This window comes from Rana temporaria, chromosome 5, assembly GCF_905171775.1.
Source record: "Rana temporaria chromosome 5, aRanTem1.1, whole genome shotgun sequence".
NCBI classification, from domain to species: domain Eukaryota; kingdom Metazoa; phylum Chordata; class Amphibia; order Anura; family Ranidae; genus Rana; species Rana temporaria.
Genome location: NC_053493.1, coordinates 355,626,058 through 355,646,426, shown reverse-complemented (window position 1 = coordinate 355,646,426; position 20,369 = coordinate 355,626,058). Strand labels below are relative to the sequence as shown.

The 20,369-nt window shown below is 46.6% G+C and overlaps 1 protein-coding gene across 2 annotated transcripts in view; it reads right to left on the bottom strand.

Moving 5' to 3' along the window:
• OTUD6B (OTU deubiquitinase 6B) overlaps nucleotides 1-20,369 on the bottom strand; it is a 52,772-nt gene that overhangs the window by 31,162 nt on the left and 1,241 nt on the right. The window contains exon 1 of one of the 2 annotated variants that reach the window (XM_040354615.1): nucleotides 2,329-2,477. The exons of the other annotated variant lie outside the window; for it this stretch is intronic. Within the exon in view, the coding sequence (XP_040210549.1) occupies nucleotides 2,329-2,404 (76 nt within the window). The 5' untranslated portion in view covers nucleotides 2,405-2,477. Of the gene's footprint in view, nucleotides 1-2,328; nucleotides 2,478-20,369 lie in introns of those variants that run through there. 2 annotated transcript variants of the gene reach the window in all.

Here is a 20,369-nt window from a genome sequence, read left to right as displayed (position 1 = left end):
GGCCCACATACATGTAGCGACCCACCCAGATCCCATTCTATTGCCTTGCGTTTGATAGCTGCTGGGTCCCGCCCACCCCCAACATCACTGCTGAATTTTGACAGCTCCTCTCATTTTGCATTTAGTTACAAATGTCAGTTTCACACACTCAGCGGCTCTGGCAAGCGCCGCTCAGCCAATGGAGTGTGGGGAAGGGAGGAGGAAAACTTGTGCGTCGACAGTGTTAATTGGCCAAATTTACATAATAATCGGCCAATGACGATTTCTTAAAAAATACCAAATATCGGCCAATATATCGGTCGACCTCTAGTATACACACATCCCTGGGTCCGTGTATGCACACACATCCCTCGGTCAGTATACACACACACACAGCCCTGGATATGTATACACACACTAGAGGTCGACCGATATATCAGCAGATATTTGGCCTTTTCTTAAGAAATCGGCATCGGGCGATAATTATGCAAATTTGACTGATTACTGACCGCACCGTGCCCGTTGACCCACTAGTGTTCCTCCTCCGTTCCCCACACTCCATTGGCAGAGTGGCGCTTGCCAGAGCCGCTGAATGTGTGTAACTGAATAGAGAAAGAGAAACTGAGACTGTCAGAATTCAGCAGTGAGGTCGTGGGTGGGTGGGACCCAGCAGCTATCAAACACCAGCCAATGGGATGGGATCTGGGCAGGCAACTACATGTATGTGGCCCTGCCCCCTTTCTTAAGCAGCCCAATTATTGTCTGGTGTTAAATAGCTGCAGGGCCCCGCCCACCGCTGAATTTTGACAGCTGGTCTCTCTCTGCATTCAGTTACATTTAGTGTAACTGTGAAACTGACAAATCAACTCAGTGTGAAACCTGTCAGTGCCACCTGCAAAAAGAAAAAAGGGCATCATATATCGGTCTCCCCGATTTCTAAATATCAGCATTGGCCAGAGAAAAACACATATCGGTCGACCTCCAACACACAGCCCTGGGTCGCTATATATACACACAAACACACACACACAGCACTGGGTCGCTATATATACACACACAGCACTGTGTCGCTATATATACACACAGCACTGTGTCGCTATATATATATATATATATATATATATATATATATATATATATATATATATATATATATATATATATATATATATATATATATATATATATATATACACATACACATACATACACACACACACAGCACTGTGTCGCTATATATATATATATATATATATATATATATATATATATACATACATACATACATACATACATACATACATACACACACACACACATATATACATACACACACAGCACTGTGTCGCTATATATATATATATACACACACACACACAGCACTGTGTCGCTATATACACACAGCACTGTGTCGCTATATATACACACACACACAGCACTGTGTCGCGCTATACATACATATGTATATATATATATATATATATATATATACATATACACACACACACACACAGCACTGTGTCGCTATATATACACACACACACACACAGCACTGTGTCGCTATATACACACACACAGCACTGTGTCGCTATATATACACACACACACACACACACACACACAGCACTGTGTCGCTATATATATATATATACACACACACACACACACACACACACAGCACTGTGTCGCTATATATACACACACACACACACACACACACACACAGCACTGTGTCGCTATATACACACACACAGCACTGTGTCGCTATATATACACACACACACACACAGCACTGTGTCGCTATATATATATATACACACACACACACACACACACACACACACACACACAGCACTGTGTCGCTATATATACACACACACACACACACACACACACAGCACTGTGTCGCTATATATATACACACACACACACACACACACACAGCACTGTGTCGCTATATATATACACACACAGCACTGTGTCGCTATATATACATACACACAGCACTAAGTCGCTATACACACACACAGCCCTGGGGATGGGGATATATATATATATATATATATATATATATATATATATATATATATATATATATAGCCTTGCATATGACAAATGACATGCATGTTATCATCCCATGTGAACAGAGTCTGAGAGCCGAGCACATTGCTGGACCCTCTACATGTAAATATATGAACTCAGCAATGCAGGTAAATGGTAACAAGACTGAGAATGTCATTGAGAGGGTGATGCTCCCCTTTAAGAGGCAGCAGAGACATGTATAGGAGTCCCTCCAGGCGCAGGAATACATGTACACTACACCCCATTGTCAGCACTATGACCTCTTACCCTGCAGATCCTTCTTCTCCTTCTTATGCTGCCTGTGCACTGCGGCCTCCTCTGATCCTCCTTCCTCTTCTTCCATTCTGCTTACTCTACCTTCCACACATCCCGCACTGACACTGCACGTTGTCTGACGTCCCCGCAATCCCCGCCCCACACCTGTCAATGTGCCGAAGCAGCGGCCCTCCATTGGGTGAAACGTAGGGCACCTAGATTCCGATTGGCTTATCTTCTGCACGTGACCCACTGCAACACAGACGCCAGCGTGATGTAATAATAAAGAGACATGTTTTGGCAGCCATGTTTTTTGTGGGCAATTTTCCCTTACGATTCTATTTCATTCAGAGAAGTTTTAGCTGGCAGATAATTAGGCTTGAGGAAGGGCACAGGGTACTCTGGGGCTTATTACAAAAAGAGATACCAATCAGTCAGTGATTTGACCTACAACCAGTTGTAAGATATCTGGAGTATGGTTGTAGGTAAATTCCAGTGCTAGTAACTTTGTTATTAACCACTTCCATACCGGGCACTTACGCCCCTTCCTGCCCAAGCCAATTTTCAGCTTTCAGCACTGTCGCACTTTGAATGACAATTGCGCGGTCGTGCTACACTGTACCCAAACAATTTTTTTATCATTTTGTTCCCACAAATAGAGCTTTCTTTTGGTGGTATTTGATCACCTCTGCGGTTTTTATTTTTTGCGCTATAAACAAAAGAAGAGTGACAATTTAAAAAAAAAACACTATTTTTTACTTTTTTATTTAATAAATATCACCATTTTTTTTAAAAAAAACGTTTTTTTTCCTCAGTTTAGGCCGATATGTATTCTTCTACATATTTTTGGTAAAAAAAATCTCAATGATCATATATTGATTGGTTTGCGCAAAAGTTATAGCGTTTACAAAATAGCTGATAGATTTATGGCATTTTTATTTTATTATTTTTTTTACTAGTATTGGCGGCGATTTGCGATTTTTTTACTGTCACCGTGACATTGCGGCGAACACATCGGACACTTTTGACACGTTTTTGGCGCCATTCACATTTATACAGCGATTAATGCGATAAATATGCACTAATTACTGTATAAATGTGACTGGCATTCAAGGGGTTAACACTAGGGGGTGAGGGAGGGGTTAATATGTATACCTAAATTGTGTTCTAACTGTGGGGGAAGGGGGGTGACTGGGGGAGGTGACCGATCTATGTCCCTATGTACAAGGGACACAGATCGGTCTCCTCTCTCCCCTGACAGGACGTGGAGCTCTGTGTTTACACACAGAGCTCCACGTCTTGTCCCTGTAGCCGCCGATTCCGAGTGCCTGGCGGACATCGCGACCGCCAGGCACGCGCATCGGCATCTCGGGGACGCGCCGGGCACGCGCTCGCGCGCCCCCCAGTGGCCGCAAGAATACAGGACGTCAATTGACGTCCTGTTGAATTTTCAGAGTCACCGTGGAGCCGTCATTTGACGATGGCCCGGTGCTCTAGTGGTTAAAGTAGAACTCTGGCCACAAATGAGAAGATAAAAATAAATAATCCATTAAAAAGATAGAGGCATTCACCTTTTGCTGCACTATTCACCCTCATAATTATTATTATACAGGATATTTATAGCGTCAACAGTTTGTACAGCGCTTTACAACATTAGGGTAGACAATACAGTTACAATACAATTCAATACAGGAGGAATCAGAGCCCTTCTCGTTAGAGCTATAAATCTAGGAGATCTACAATCTCATTCCAGAGATTTCCCCACAGTACCTCATGCAGTTTGATGGCCAGCATCATTCAACCTACTTCTCTGAGCCCAGGTCATCCTGGACCCTCCCCCCCTGTCTGTGATTGGTCAGTGCAGAGTTGCATGAAATGCATCAAGATATTCCAATGCTATAAGATGCACTGATTACTGTATAAATGACACTGGCAGGGAAGGGGTTAACACTAGGGGGCGATCAAGGGGTTAAATGTGTTCCCTAAGGAGTGATTCTGACTGTGTGGGGAGGGGACTGACTGGGAGTAGAGAAAAATTGCTGTTCCTGGTCACTAGGAACAGACGATCTCTCTCTCCTCCCCTGTCAAAAAGGGGATCTGTTTGTTTACATTCACAGATCCTCGTTCTTGTTCTCTGCGGAGCGTTTGCAGGTGGCCGGCGGACATCGCAGCCGCCGGCCACGCGCATTGGCTCTCCTGCTGTGCAGCGGGCACGCTTGTGCCTGCTATAGCCTTTATAAGAGCCGGAAAAACAGCTACCACGATTTGCGGGAACGAGCCGACCTGCCGCGGTATAATGACGGTGGCTGGTTGGCAAATGGTTAATGCATAGAATCCTAATCATCTCTTCTTTTAGGGTATGTTTGACCTAATAAATTATTTGAAATACCTTAACCACTTAAGGACCGCCTCCTGCACATATACGTCGGCAGAGTGGCATGGCTGGGCACAAGCACGTACCTGTACGTCCTCTTTAAGTGCCCAGCCGCGGGTCGTGGGTGCGCGCCCGCGACCTGGTCCGAAGCTCAGTGACTGCGGCCGCAGGACCCAATTGCTGCCGGAGTCCCGAGATCGAGCTGTGTGTAATTGTCATTTTCACAGTAAACAATGCATTTTTATAGCATTTGTCATTTTCACAGTAATCAGTGCATTTTTATAGCATTTTTTTGCTGTGAAAATGACAATGGTCCCAAAAATTGTCAAAATTGTCCGATGTGTCCGCCATAATGTCGCAGTCACGAAAAAAATCGCTGATCGCCGCCATTAGTAGTAAAAAAAAAAAATTAATAAAAATGTAATAAAACGATCCCCTATTTTGTAAACGCTATAAATTTTGTGCAAACCAATCGATAAACGCTTATTGCGATTTTTTTTAACCAAAAATAGGTAGAAGAATACGTATAGGCCTAAACTGAGGAAAAAAAATATTTTTTTTATATTTTTGGGGGATATTTATTATAGCAAAAAGTCAAAAATATTGTTTTTTTTTCAAAATTGACGCTCTATTTTTGTTTATAGCGCAAAAACTAAAAACCGCAAAGGTGATCAAATACCGCCAAAAGAAAGCTCTATTTGTGGGAAAAAAAGAACGCCAATTTTGTTTGGGAGCCACGTCGCACGACCGCGCAATTGTCAGTCAAAGCAACGCAGTGCCAAATCACAAAAACTGGCCAGGTCCTTTACCTGCATTTTGGTACGGGTCTTAAGTGGTTAAAGTGGATGTAAAGCCACTCTCATCCTTTCTAAACTACTGCCACAGTGCTGATCTTTAAGCATATAGATGCCTCCTGCATGTATCCTTACCTGTCAAATGTCTCCCCTCGTCTGTTATAAGAACTGAAAAACTGCAGATTCTGTGGGTAGGTCTGTTGTCTGGAGCTCGGTGGGTGGAGTTGTGATGTCAGTAGACTCCCCACCCACCTCAAAATCCAGAAAAGTAACCACATGACTTCAGAAAAGGAGTGGGGGTGGGAATTAAAAAACAATGCCTGTCTCAGGCTAGTGCATGAGATATGTAAATAACCTGTCACTCACAGCAAGGGGGAAGAACGGACAAAAGTTTTCTCCTGTTTGTCCGTTTATCGCACTGAACAATAAAAGAGGATTGCTCATAGCTGGATTAACTCTGTGTGGCAAGACTGGGCACAGATGATAGGAAATCTTATACTCTACATTGTGACAGCAAAAAAATAAATACAAAAAAATTGGGTTTACATCCACTTTAAGGTGTGTCAGTAAGTGCTGGGTGAGTGGGATGTGTCATCTTCAGAAGTGACGAGAAATCACAAAACAATTCAGCGGCTCTTCTGCGGGTAACACTGCAGGTGGATGGTCAGATGGTAAAGTGTTTGGCCAGCATTGGGAATGCCAGAGGTGATAGAAGATCTTGCAATGCACCACAAATTCATCATAGAATAATCTTCCACATTCTTACATCTCCAATTTTACAGATCAATATATAGCTAGTCCAAAAAAAGTAGCAGAGTTGCTAGGTAACAGTTATGAAAGCAACGGTAAGATTAACTGCTATCTCTTTGTTCTTACAATATTTAACCACTTAACGACCGCCGCATGTACATATACGTCCACAGAATGGCACGTACAGGCAGATGTCCACGTCTAGGCACGTCCCTGCCTAGACGTGGGGCGGGACCCCCCCCCCCCCCCGCGCGGTACATGCGGCGGTCGGAAATCGTCTGGGAGCGATCCGGGATGAGGGCGCGGCTATTCGTTTCTAGCCGCCCCCTCGCGATCGCTCCCCAGAGCTGAAGAACGGGGAGAGCCGTAGGTAAACACAGCTTCCCCGTGCTTCACTGTGGCGGCTGCATCGATCGTGTGATCCCTTTTATAGGGAGACTTGATCGATGACGACAGACCTACAGCCACACCCCCCTACAGTTGTAAACACACACTAGGTGAACCCTAACTCCTACAGCGCCCCCTGTGGTTAACTCCCAAACTGCAACTGTCATTTTCACAATAAACAATGCAATTTAAATGCATTTTTTGCTGTGAAAATGACAATGGTCCCAAAAATGTGTCAAAATTGTCCGAAGTATCCGCCATAATGCCGCAGTCACGAAAAAAATCACTGATCGCCGCCATTAGTAGTACAAAAAAAAATTAATAAAAATGCAATAAAACTATCCCCTATTTTGTAAACGCTATAAATTTTGCGCAAACCAACCGATAAACGCTTATTGCGATTTTTTTTACCAAAAATATGTAGAAGAATACGTATCGGCCTAAACTGAGGAAAAAAAATGTTTTTATATATTTTTGGGGGATATTTTTTTTTTTAAAACAATTTTTATTGGTTTTACATTGACATACACTTCCGGAAAGGAAGAAAGGGAACATTAGTTGTCACAAAGTCAGCATGAGGTGGCATAGAAACAAACATTCCAAACCCCCATGCCCCATCCCCTCCCGGAGCATAGCTGCACCAATCCCTCAACGGAGGGGTACTTTGTCGCCAGGTGACCCAGCCTGAGCCCAAGCTGGTACACCGGCACAAACATTTGGCTGTCAGCCAAAGGAACAGATAGAAACATAACATATCATACACCTCCGACATTCACTCCAACTCACACCCACATTCATCCATACTGACCTCGTAGCCCCTCACCCCCCACGCCCATACACCCCAGCCCAGGCCGCCCGGAGCCCCCCCCCCGCCCACAGCCAGTTATGGCTGAGAGAGAGGGGTGTCCCCCCAAAAGGAGTCCGCTATGTCCAACCAGGGCTGCCAAATCTTGTAAAACTTCTTGGGACAGGCCCTTCCCTTATATATACACTTAAACATAGGTAATACCTTATTCACCATACGATACAACATTTGGGTATTCGGGGCAGAGGCACTTTTCCAATGTAACAAAATCAGTTTCCTGGCATAGAATAGAACAGTTCGTATTAAAGTTCGAGCATGGGTGGTAGGTACAGAGTCATTTAGCACCCCCAACAATCCGGTCTCCGGGGCGAGGGGAACAGAGATGTGTAAAGTGTCCTTAAAAAAAGAAAATAGTTCCTTCCAATATAGTGAAACAGCTGGACATGACCAAAACATATGTGAATAGTTGGCCTCCGTGGAGTCACACCTGGGGCAGGAAGCACTGGGATTCAGACCCATACGGGCCAACCTGGCAGGGGTATAGTGCAACTGGTGGATGAACTTAAATTGTATGTATTGATCATTAGAGCCTATGAGATCAAGGAAGCACGCCTCCGAGGCCTCCTCCCATCCCTCCCCGGACAGCCCCGGAATATCCACCTCCCACTTTCTTTGGGCAATTTGAAATGGTTCAACCCCCACAGACTGTAGGCGTGTATAGAACACTGTGACCAATTTCTCTATGTCTGAGTATGACATGAGAGCCTCCAGAGGCGATTCTGTGAGCCCCTGGGCCAGACCCCCAAACTGTGCCCGAACCGCATGGCGGAGGGAAATGTATCTGAATAGAAATTTCACCTGTATCCCATTGCGAGCCCGCAGTTCTTCAAATGAGAGAAACCGATCATTGATAAAAATGTGGGAAGCACGCGTGATCCCAACCCGGGTCCACCACCCAGAGTCGGGATGGCCCAGGAGCTCAGGGAAATTTGCATTATACCATAGGGGGGCCCTAGGAGATACCCCGCCTGAATCAGTGAGCAAGTCATTGCCCTCGTGCCACGCCAACCAGCCCACCTCTGTCGGAGCGTAACGGGAGCATCGTCCCGCCCTTGACCTGAGAAGGTCATCGACCAACGAGTCCCTGGAGCCCACTTGAGCAGTCAGTAGAGCAGTGGAGCATGATGGGGAGGCCTCCAGGAACCAATCATAGACATACGTTAGTTGAGATGCTATAAAGTACCGACGTAGGTTAGGGCAAGCCAGACCCCCCTCCAGTTTAGGCGCCTGGAGAGAGGCCCTGGCCATGCGAGGGCTCGATCCCTGCCATAAAAAGGTGAAAAGGATCGAGTCAAGTTTTTTAAAAAGTTTCTTTAACAAAAAAATTGGGGATGCCCGAAACACATACAAAAATTTTGGTAGGTAAATCATCTTGAAAATGTTCACCCGGCCAATAAGGTTAAGCGGCAAGGAGGTCCAGGTTTTGAGCCTAGTCTCCATGTGTGTAACAATTGGGGTAACATTTAGAGTTTCGTAGGAAGACAGGTCTGCGTTAACATTTATCCCCAAGTATTTAAAGGTAGGTTGAATGGACAATTTGGACCTTGAGAGGTAGGAATAATCAAGCATAGGGCCTATAGGGAATGCAACCGATTTTTCCCAACCAACTCTCAACCCGGAGACCTTCCCAAATTCCTCCACCACCCTCATCAGGGAGACAAAGGACCGCTCCGTTCCGTCGAGGTAAATCAGGGCGTCGTCCGCGTATAGAGATATCTTTTCAGAGAGGGAACCGTAACAGATCCCAGCCACCTCCGCCGTCTGTCGCACCGCCAGAGCCAAAGGCTCAATGGCCAATGCGAACAGGAGTGGCGAGAGCGGACAGCCCTGCCTGGTACCCCTCTGCAAAGTAAAAACATCTGAAACATCTTTATTAGTGCTAACCCTGGCTCTGGGATTGGTGTACAGCAAGCGGACCCACTTGATGAATCGGGCACTAAAGCCCATTCGGTGCATGGCCTCCCACAGGAACGACCAGTTGACGGTGTCAAAGGCCTTTAGTATGTCCAAAGACAGCACCAAACCCCCCATTTTCCTGGCCTCAGCCTGGTGAATGTGCAAATAGAGTCGCCGGATATTGTCGTACGTACTCCTTCCAGGCATGAACCCCGCCTGATCCCTGTGAATAAGATGGAGAATAACCTTCTGTAATCTTAGGGCCAGAACTTTAGCTAGCACCTTCACATCACTGTTTAGAAGCGAAATGGGGCGGTACGACCCACATAGCAACTTGTCCTTGTCAGGCTTAGGGAGCACCACAATCAGGGCTTCACACATGGAGGAGGGGAGCTCACCCTCCTGCAGAGCCTGCCCAAACAAGGAGTGTAACTTCTGTGCCAACTCTTCCGCGTAGTTTTTGTACAACTCGGCGGGCAAGCCGTCTAACCCAGGAGCCCTATTTGGGGGAAGTGAATGAATAGCCTCGGTGACCTCTTCTACCGTTAGGGGTTTGTCCAGTATCGAAACATGTGATTCCTCTAGGACTGGGAACCGAAGAGATTCTAGGAATCCCAATGTCTCTTCCTCTTCTGGGGGGCGAGGGGCGGCGTACAGACTTTCATAAAAGGATTTAAAGGCCTGATTTATGGCTATGGGGTCCAAAGCGACAGAGCCATCCGGCAACTGAATACGGGGTATCGTCCGATCCACGTACTCCGTGCGGGACAGAAATGCCAACATCTTGCCATTCTTACCACTATGCTCAAGTATCCTAGCTGACAAATATAGCTGTTGTTTCCGCGTCACATCCACCCTGTGAAGGTCAAGGGCTCTGTGCGCCCCCACCAGTGCCCCGTGGGAGTCCGGGGTGGGGTGCGCAGAGTATTGAGCCCTGGCCCTCTCCAGGGAGGACTCCAGGGCCAAAAGAGCGGCCCGGGAGGATTTCCTATGACTGGAGATGTTAGAAATGTATGAACCCCTCACCGTCGCCTTAAAGGCGTCCCAGGTGGGACCAAAGGAGGCCGACCCAGCATTGTCCCCCCAATAGTGGGACATATCCTGCCTAATCTGTTCCTGAAATTCAGGCGCGGAGACCCAAAAGGGACTGAGCCGCCACACCCGAAAGGAGGGCCTATGACCCATCACCAATTCCACAGTCATTGCGGAATGGTCGGACAACGTCTGAGGTAAATGGGAAACTGTCTGTACACTGGGTATCAAATCCGGAGTCCCCAGAGCATAGTCCAGCCTGGAAAGAGTACGGTACGTCCGGGACTGGCATGTATATTCCTGAGCCCCTGGATGACTGAGCCTCCAGAGATCTACATAACCGAAGGAGTCACACCACTGACTAAACAGCTTAGAGTCATAGGGGATGGGCCTCAAGCGGTCCCGCACAGGGTCGAGCACCGAGTTGAAGTCACCCACTATAAGGGCAGCCATAACCGGGAAGGCAGCAAATTGCACACTTAAGTCTGTAAAAATGTCTGCCGTTACAGGGGGGGGGGCGTATACCACTACCAACAGTAGTGGCGTGGCATGCACTGTGCATTGGAGGAACACATACCGACCCTTGGGGTCTAGCACCACCCGTTCGCAGGAGAAAGGGAGACCCTTCCTCACTAAAATGGAAACCCCCCGTGCATAGCTAGAGTAGGTGGAATGGAAACCATGCATAACCCAACATTTCTTCAATGCCATAACCTTTGAACCCAAGAGGTGCGTTTCCTGCAGACATAAAATATGGGGGTTGTATGCCTTAAGGAAATCAAACAACAAAGCCCTCTTAAATTTAGAGTTTAACCCCCGAACATTCCATGAAATACACTTTACCACAGACATGTTAAAGCTTTAAATACAGTGGGACACAGGGCGGATCAAGTGACAGTGACCCAGACAGGGCACAGGCGGGGGGAGCGAGAGGACCAGAAACCCACACACACAAGCACACAACACGCAACACCACATGCAGGAAATCAATCACACTCCCAAACATACACATCTTAAACAGCAACCCTTCACAATTAACCCCTGCCAGGCCCCCAAAAAAACACGGGGCTGGCTTTAACCCCGAACTACCTGTGGACACAGGGAACATGGCCCGCCGCAGGCACGCCAGCAAGCGAGTTAGGAACAGTCAATGTTCACTTAACTGACATAAACGTGTTTCAAACAGAACGGTATTAGGCTGAATAATAGCAGCACAGTCACCTTGAGGAGACCTTAGTCCTCTTGTAACGATGAGTATCTGAAAAACCTCCTGCCCCGGAGGCATTCTGGTGGAGCGGAGTTCAACAAAAGAAAAAAGCCCCAAGGGGGGCTATCCCATGTAAGAAAAACGAATATATGGAAAATAAAACAACAAAAGTAGAGGAATCACCCATCGGATGCCCTGTCAGATGCACGGCCAGGCTGGTGCAGGGATTCAAACCAGGATAAGGCGTTGGCAGGGGTTTGGAAGAAATTCACCTGGCCCTGGTGTACCACTCTCAACGTAGCAGGAAACAGCATAGAATACTGGATGGTCTTCTCCCTCAGCTTCTGCTTGACATGCTGATATTTGGCTCTCGCGGTCCGGACCGCAGGGGAGTAGTCCGGGAAGAGGGACACCGATGCGTTGTTAATCTTTAGGCTCCCCTTAATCCGGGCGGCCCTCAGGATAGAGTCCCGGTCCCTGTAGTTAAGGAGGCGCATTACCATAGTACGAGGGGGGCCTCCAGCAGGCAGCGGCCTGCCCGGCACCCTGTGGGCCCGTTCCAGGACAAAGCAGGGGGATAGGCAGTCCTTCCCAAATTCCTGGGTAAACCAGCTCTCCAGGAAAGCTACCGGGTCGGACCCCTCGACCCGTTCAGGAAGGCCCACCAAGCGCAGATTGTTTCTGCGTAAACGATTCTCCAAATCATCCATTTTGTCCTCTATTGCGCGAAGTTTTACACCCTGGGCTTTAACAGTAGGAAGGACGGGGCCCACAGTATCCTCCAGGTCACTGATACGGCGCTCTGTCTCCTTAACGCGGTCCCGCATCTTGTGCATGTCCTGGCGCATAATAGTTATGTCCAGCTTAAGTTCCTCCATCTTTCCCATAGTATCTGCATGGTTTACCTTCAGTAACTTGAGGACCTCCAGCAGCGTAGGCTCCGGCTCCGGGCCTTCCTCCAGGCCATCCTCGCTGGGCGACCCAGGGGCAGGCAGCACTGGCGTGGTGGAGGACCTGGGAGAGGGTGGGGGAGATGATTCCGGGTCGTCTGCAAACAACTCCGGCGTAGATGCCAAAGAGGAGAGTGGCGCGATGCTGCGGCGGCCATCATGGCCGGAGCGCGTGGTGACATTCATCCTGGCCGCGGGCTGTTTTTTCCTCTTTCCCATCCACCAGACTCCTCCGAAAAGTATCCCAAGGGGTTCCCCGAGGGATTAGCAAGGTTACCCGACGGTGTATAGGGGCAGGATGGCAGGATGGTGCAGGATTGTACAGAGGGATCACGGAGCTGCTAGGAAAGACGTCCGCTTACATGCCGCTCCAGGCCACGCCCCCCTGGGGGATATTTATTATAGAAAAAATTAGAAAATATTGCATTTTTTTTCAAAACTGTCGCTCTATTTTTGTTTATAGCGCAAAAAATAAAAACCGCAGAGGTGATCAACTACCACCAAAAGAAAGCTCTATTTGTGGGAAAAAAAGGACGCCAATTTTGTTTGGGAGCCACGTCGCACGACCGCGCAATTGTCTGTTAAAGCGACACAGTGCCGAATCGCAAAACCTGGTCTGGACTTTTAGCTGCATTTTGGTCCAGGGCTTAAGTGGTTAAAGTGTACAACAAGCCACAAACTTTCCATCCTTCTAGTGAGGAGCACTGGGATGTCACCACTGTCCAAAGCAGGACTATACTCAGGTCTGCGGAGCTCCTGCCACTGCTGCATGGACTTTCTAATCCTGCTGCAGTCCACACAGTTCCTCTCCCTGGCTTCCAGTGAGCAGAGAAGTGGCTGCTGTGTAGGGAGAAGAGGACAGAGAGGACTGAACACATTTTGCTAGGGCTGCATTTGCACTCACAGCTGCTGGAGGAAACCCCATTCACCAGTCACCACCCAGGATAGCATAGGACACTCTGATTGGCTGCTATGCAGCCTGGGAGAGAAAACAGACAGTTGAAAAAAACTCGGAACTATTGCCTTGTACACACAATCGGAATTTCCGATGGAAAAAGTCAAATGGATTTTTTTCATCGGATATTCCGACCGTGTGTGTGCCCCATCTGAGTTTTTCCATCGGAAATTCCGGCGGACTTAAAAAAGAGAACATGTTCTCTTTTTTTCCGATGAAAAAAAAAATTCTATCGGAAACTCAGTTCGTCTGTATGGAACTCCGACGGAGAAAAAACACACATGCTCAGAATCAAGTCGGCGCATGCTCGGAAGCATTGAACTTCATTTTTCTCGACTCATTGTAGTGTTGTACGTCACCGCGTTTTGGACAGTCGGAATTTAGTGTGACAGTGTGTATGCAAGACGGCTTGAACGGAATTCCGTCAGAAAAATCCGTCAGAGTTTATCCCAACGGAAATACTGATCGTGTGTACGGGGCATAAGAGGGATGAAGTCCCCAGGAGGCACTTATCTATCAGGCCAGGGACTGGATGGGACACCGAGTCCTAGGAGGACATAAATCTTCAGGAGGAAAAGGGAAATAAATTATTAATGCTTATAACAATGATAATCACTGTTATAAGCAATAGTTTTAATTATACAAAAAAACAAAACAAGATTGGTTAAACCCACATGTGCTTTTTTTTCCATTACTATTCTTTTATATTGGCTTCTGAAATTTACAAATGCAGCAATTTGGAATATGGATTAAAGGTTTAGCTCTGTGAAATGCTTTTTAATAGATAATTATAACTATATAGATCAGACCAAAATGAGTGAGAAACAAGGAGGAAGGAGGGACTTTGCTCTAAATGAGGGACAGTTGGGAGGTATGGTTGAGCTCTGAGACTAGTAGTGCTCCAGGCATTGTGTAGGAACTGTTTTTGGTTCAGAATTGTCTAAAATACGTGACACAATAATTACACATGTGACACAATCAACAATTTGTTTAACCACTTCCATACCAGGCACTTACGCAGCTTCCAGCCCAAGCCAATTTTCAGCTTTCTGCGCTGTCGCATTTGAATGACAATTGCGTGGTCATGCTACGCTGTACCCAAACTATTTTTTTTATCATTTTGTTCCCACAAATAGAGCTTTCTTTTGGTGGTATTTGATCACCTCTGCGATTTTTATTTTTTGCGCAACAACTAAAAAAAAACACGAAAATTTTGAAAAAAAATAAAGTTTTTATTTTTTTCTGTAATTTTTTTTGTAAATAAGTAAGTTTTATTTTTTAATTATGGGCACCGATGAGGTGGCACTGATGGGCACCAATGATGTGGCACTGATGGGCACTGATGAGGTGGCACTGATGGGCACTGATAGGCGGCGCTGGTATGCGGCACTGATGGGCACTCATAGGCGGCACTTATGGGCACATATGGGTGGCACTAATGGGTACATATGGGTGGCACTAATGGGTACATATGGGTGGCACTGATGGGTAAATATGGGTGGCACTGATGGATGGCACAGATAGGTGGGCACTGGGCATGAATGGGCACTGAGAAGTGGCACTGATGGACACTGAGGCCCCATACACACGAGAGGATCGATCCGCTGGAATTGATCCGCGGACCGGCTCCAGCGGATAGATCCCCTGGTGTGTACGATCCAGCGGATCTGTTTCCGCGGATTTTTGTCCCCGGGGATGGATTTCCAGCGGATCAAAATTTCTTGACATGCTAAGAAATCGATCCGCTGGAATCCATTCCAACGGATTGATCCGCTGGTCTGTACAGACTCACCGGATCAATCCGTCCGAATCCATCCCCCGCATGCGTCGTAATGATTCGACGCATGCATGGAATTCCTTATATGACAGCGTCGCCGCGTCATCATCGCGGCGACGGCGCGACACGTCACCGCGGACGGAATTCCGCTGGGATTTTGATCTCATGGTTAGTACAACCATGAGATCAAAATCCACCAGAGGATTTATCCGCGGAAACGGTCCCCCGGACCGTTTCCGCGGATAAATCCTCTCGTGTGTACCCGGCCTGAGGGGTGGCACTGATGGACACTGAGGGGTGGCACTTGTTTATTTACAATTTTTCCAAACAGTGCCCATGTTGCCAGTCAGTGTCCATTTGTGGGCACTGATTGGCATCTATTGTGCATATTTTTTACATGTGGATGGCCATGGGGGATGTACCTGGCCATCCACATGTTTCCTCCAATCCCTGGTGGTCCTGGCGGCTTCCCTGTGGTCTAGTGTGGGCAACCGAGGGGGGGCTGCGCTGATAAACAATCAGCGTGAACCCCTTCTGTCAGGGGAGCCGCCGTCTATCAGACGCGAGTGAGGAAGAGCCGATCAACGGCTCTTCCTGTTTACATCGTGATCAGCCATGTTTGGACACGGCTGGAGGCCGGAGGCTCTTTACCGAGATCGGAGATGCAGGGTGTCAGACTGACACCCCGCACCACTAATCGCCGCGCTGTGATCCCCCACGGGCACGCGCCGGCATGAGATCCTGCAGGACGTCAATTGTCCATTGACTGGGCGGGAAGTGGTTAATTACAGATGGTGGTTTTTCGCTATGTATTTGTCTCAGCAGTAGCACTATAGAGTAAGGTCTTTTGCACACAGGCATATGAATTCACGCTGCATTTATTCTACCAGAACTTGCCATAAAAATACCTTTACTGTTGCATTTATGCATGTATGGTTTTGAGAATAAACACATTCCACTGGCCAGAATAAAAAAAATTCTGGCTATTAGAATAAGGACCACGTCACACCACATGTGACCACGTGTGTTTTTTTTTTTTCTGCAACAAAAACGCATGGAAAGTAGGTTCTATGGTTTCCAGTGGTTCACACCAGTGCAGAGTGCAGTCAGTTCCAGGGCGTTTCAGTTCCAAAAAAAGTAGAACATTTTTCCTGCACTGTACTGTAACGCGGTAAAACACAACAAAAATGCACCAGAATGCACGGAAATGCATCAAAAACGCACCAGACCCCCAGCAAAAAAAAAAAAGCAAATGCAATGCATCCAGATCTGGAGTTGGTTTGTGTGCTCTGAATCGCCCCTTAACCACTTAACCCCCGGATCATATTGCTGGTCAAAGACCAGAGCACTTTTTGCGATTCGGCACTGCGTCGCTTTAACTGACAATTGCGCGGTCGTGCGACGTGGCTCCCAAACAAAATTGGCGTCCTTTTTCCCCCACAAATAGAGCTTTCTTTTGGTGGTATTTGATCACCTCTGCGGTTTTTAGTTTTTGCGCTATAAACAAAAATAGAGCGACAATTTTGAAAAAAATGAATATTTTTACTTTTTGCTATAATAAATATCCCCCAAAAATATATAAAAAAAAACGTTTTTTTCCCTCAGTTTAGGCCGATACGTTTTCTTCTACATATTTTTCGTAAAAAAAAAAATCGCAATAAGCGTTTATTGATTGGTTTGCACAAAAGTTATAGCGTTTACAAAATAGGGGGTATTTTTATGGCATTTTTATTAATATTTTTTTTTTACTAGTAATGGCGGCGATCAGCGATTTTTTTTCCGGTACTGCAACATTATGGCGGACTCTTCGGACACTTTTGACACATTTTTGGGACCATTGGCATTTTTTAGCGATCAGTGCTTTAAAAATGCAATGAATTACTATACAAATGCCACTGGCAGTGAAGGGGTTAACACTAGGGGGCGAGGAAGGGGTTAAGTATGTTCCCTGGGTGTGTTCTAACTGTAGGGGGGGTGGCCTCACTAGGGGAAATGACTGATCTTCTGTTCATACATCAGAGGATCAGCATTTCTCTCCCTGACAGGACCGGGAGCTGTGTTTACACACACAGCTCCCGGTCCTCGCTTTGTAATGAGCGATCGCGTGTGCCCGGCGGCAATCGCGCCCGCCGGGCACGCGCACGGGAGTCGGGGGCGCGCACGCGCCCCTAGTGGCCTGCGCGAGAGCCGACGTTATATTACGTGCTCTCGCGCAGAGGCGCCGACCTGCCGCCGTAAAACGACGACGGCTGGTCGGCAACCAGTTAATGTACACTCATGAGGCCCATACACACAATACGATAATCGGAAGTACAATTTTGGCTGCAGAACGATCTGCCGATTTCCGGATCGTTAGTATCAGAATTTTCGTACGACAGAAGCTGAAAGTGCAGACTATAACATTTTAATCATATGTGAACGCAACGTCCGATTTTTGTTTCATTAGTACGATTTTCATCTGAAAAAAAATCGTAGGATGCAGACTACGCATGCTCAGAAGCGAAAGAATACATACAAAATGATTCATCAGTAAGAATGAGCTCAGGCGAGTTCGCAACTCGCACGTGCAGAGCCCTCCAGGAAGTCGGAACTGCTGTGCGCTAATCACAGGCAGTGAGACATTGTCCTGATACGCGGCTGCAGAGATCGAGAAATGTCTGCCTGTGATTAGCGCTGTGCAGTGCTGACTTCCTGGCGCACTCTGCACGTGCGGGTTGCGAACACGTCTGAGCTCACATCCTTATTCAGCACATGGGGGGTTATTTTTCGAGAGGCAAATCCACTACAAGTGAAAAGTGCTCTTGAAATTGCACTTGGAAGTGCAGTCCCTGTAAATCTGATGGGTAGACCTGAAATGAGGGGAAGCTCTGCTGATTTTATCATCCAATCATGTGGAAGCTAAAATGCTGTTTTTTTTTTCCTTGCATGTCCCCATCGGATTTACAGCGACTGCACTTCCAAGTGCACTTTCAGTGCAATTTCAAGTGCACTTTGCAATTGTAGTGCAAAGTGCATTTGCCTTTGGTAAATAACCCCCATGGCGTCACTCCTGAAGTTGAATTCTGTCGTACGAGAATTTTGTTTGGTGAGTAACCTCACTTTCGACATGAGACTAGCATGCAACAAAAAAACGGACGAGCGTTTGTCCGAAAATGTGATCGTTTGTACGAGGATTTATGCACGTTTAGGTGCATCAATTGCGCTTCTAAGCTCCTCCGGAGTGCAGCTTACAAATGCTGCTCCTAAAATACCGATCTAAATGTCTGACGTGTCTGGCCACATAGAACTGCGATTAGAGGCATACAAAGTGCGCTGTACGCCCGTAAAAGCTGCATTTATGCCCGTTTGCACGAAGTGTGGCAAAATAATTACTACTTAAAATGTGTTGCATTCGTTGGTTCTCTCGTGACCCGGCGGCCGCCGCTGGGTGCCCGCGATTGTCGGTAATCATGGCAGGAGTGTCAGCGGTGAGGAGACCAATGTGTGTTCCCAGTACAGAGGAACACACATCGGTCTCCTCCCCTTGAGAGTCCCCTCCCCCTTACAGTTAGAACACACCTTAGGGAACATATTAACCCCCTCAACGCCCCCTAGTGGTTAACCCCTTCCCTGCCAGTCACATTTACACAGTAATCAATGCATATTTATAGCATTAATCGCTGTATAAATGTGAATGGTCCCAAAAACGTGTCAAAAGTGTCCGACGCAATGTCACGGTCACAGTAAAAAAATCGCAAATCGCCGCCAATACTAGTAAAAAAATTAATAAAATAAAAATGCCATAAATCTATCACCTATTTTGTAGACGCTATAACTTTTGCGCAAACCAATCAATATACGATTATTGCGATTTTTGTTTGCCAAAAATATGTAGAAGAATACGTATCGGCCTAAACTGAGGGAAAAAAATGTTTTGTTTTTTTTTAAATTGTGATATTTATTAAATAAAAAAGTAAAAAATATTGGCCCAGATTCACATATAATTACGTTGCTCCTGGGCAGCGTAACGTATATGATTTAAGTTACACCGCCGCAGGTTTACAGCGTTAGTGCCTGATTCTCAGAACACTTACCTGTAAACTTGCGGCGGTGTATTGTAAAAGCGCTCGGCGCAAGCCCGCCCAATTAAAATGGGGCGGGCACCATTTAAATTAGGCGCGTTCCCGCGCCGAGCGTACTGCGCATGCTCCGTCGGGTAAATTATCCGACGTGCATTGCGCTAAATGACGTCGCATTGACGTCATTTGCTTAGACGTTAACGTAAATGGCGTCCAGCGCCATTCACGGACGTCTTACGCAAACGACGTAGATTTTTTAAATTTCGACGCGGGAACGACGGCCATACTTAACATTGGCTGCGCCTCATAGACCCAGGGGCAACTTTACGCGTTGCAAAGGCTACGGAAACGTCGTAAATTCTCTGCGTCAAGCGCGCGTACGTTCGGGAATCGTCGTAATTAGCTAATTTACATAAGCGCTGGGCAAAACGACGTCGGCGACACCTAGCGGTGGGAAAAAAAAATGCATTTAAGATCTGACAGCGTAAGAGCCTTACGCCTGTCAGATCTAATGGGTATCTATGCATAGATACCCGGGGGCCAGATTAGGACTTACGACGGCGCAAATGGTGTTGCGGCGTCGTAAAGCCTTTGAGAATCTGGGCCATTGTGTTTTTTTTTTTAAATTGTCGCTCTTCTTTTGTTTATAGCGCAAAAAATAAAAACCGCAGAGATGATCAAATAACACCAAACGAAAGCTCTATTTGTGGGGGGAAAAAAACATAAAGATTTAGTTTGGGTACAGTGTTGCATGACCACGCAATTGTCATTCAAAGTGCAACAGCGCTGAAAACTAAAAATTGGTCTGGGCAGGAAGGGGGTGAAAATGCCCTGTATGGAAGGGGTTAATGATTTTGTCGCTACATCGCCAGAAACGTGTTGCAAATGCTTTAATGAATGGCCCCCTAAGTTGGATCATTGCTGACGTCAGATTTCTATGAATTGTCTCCGCCATCCATGACAAATTCATTTTCTTCTGTCACTTGGAAATATCAGTGCTGCTTGATT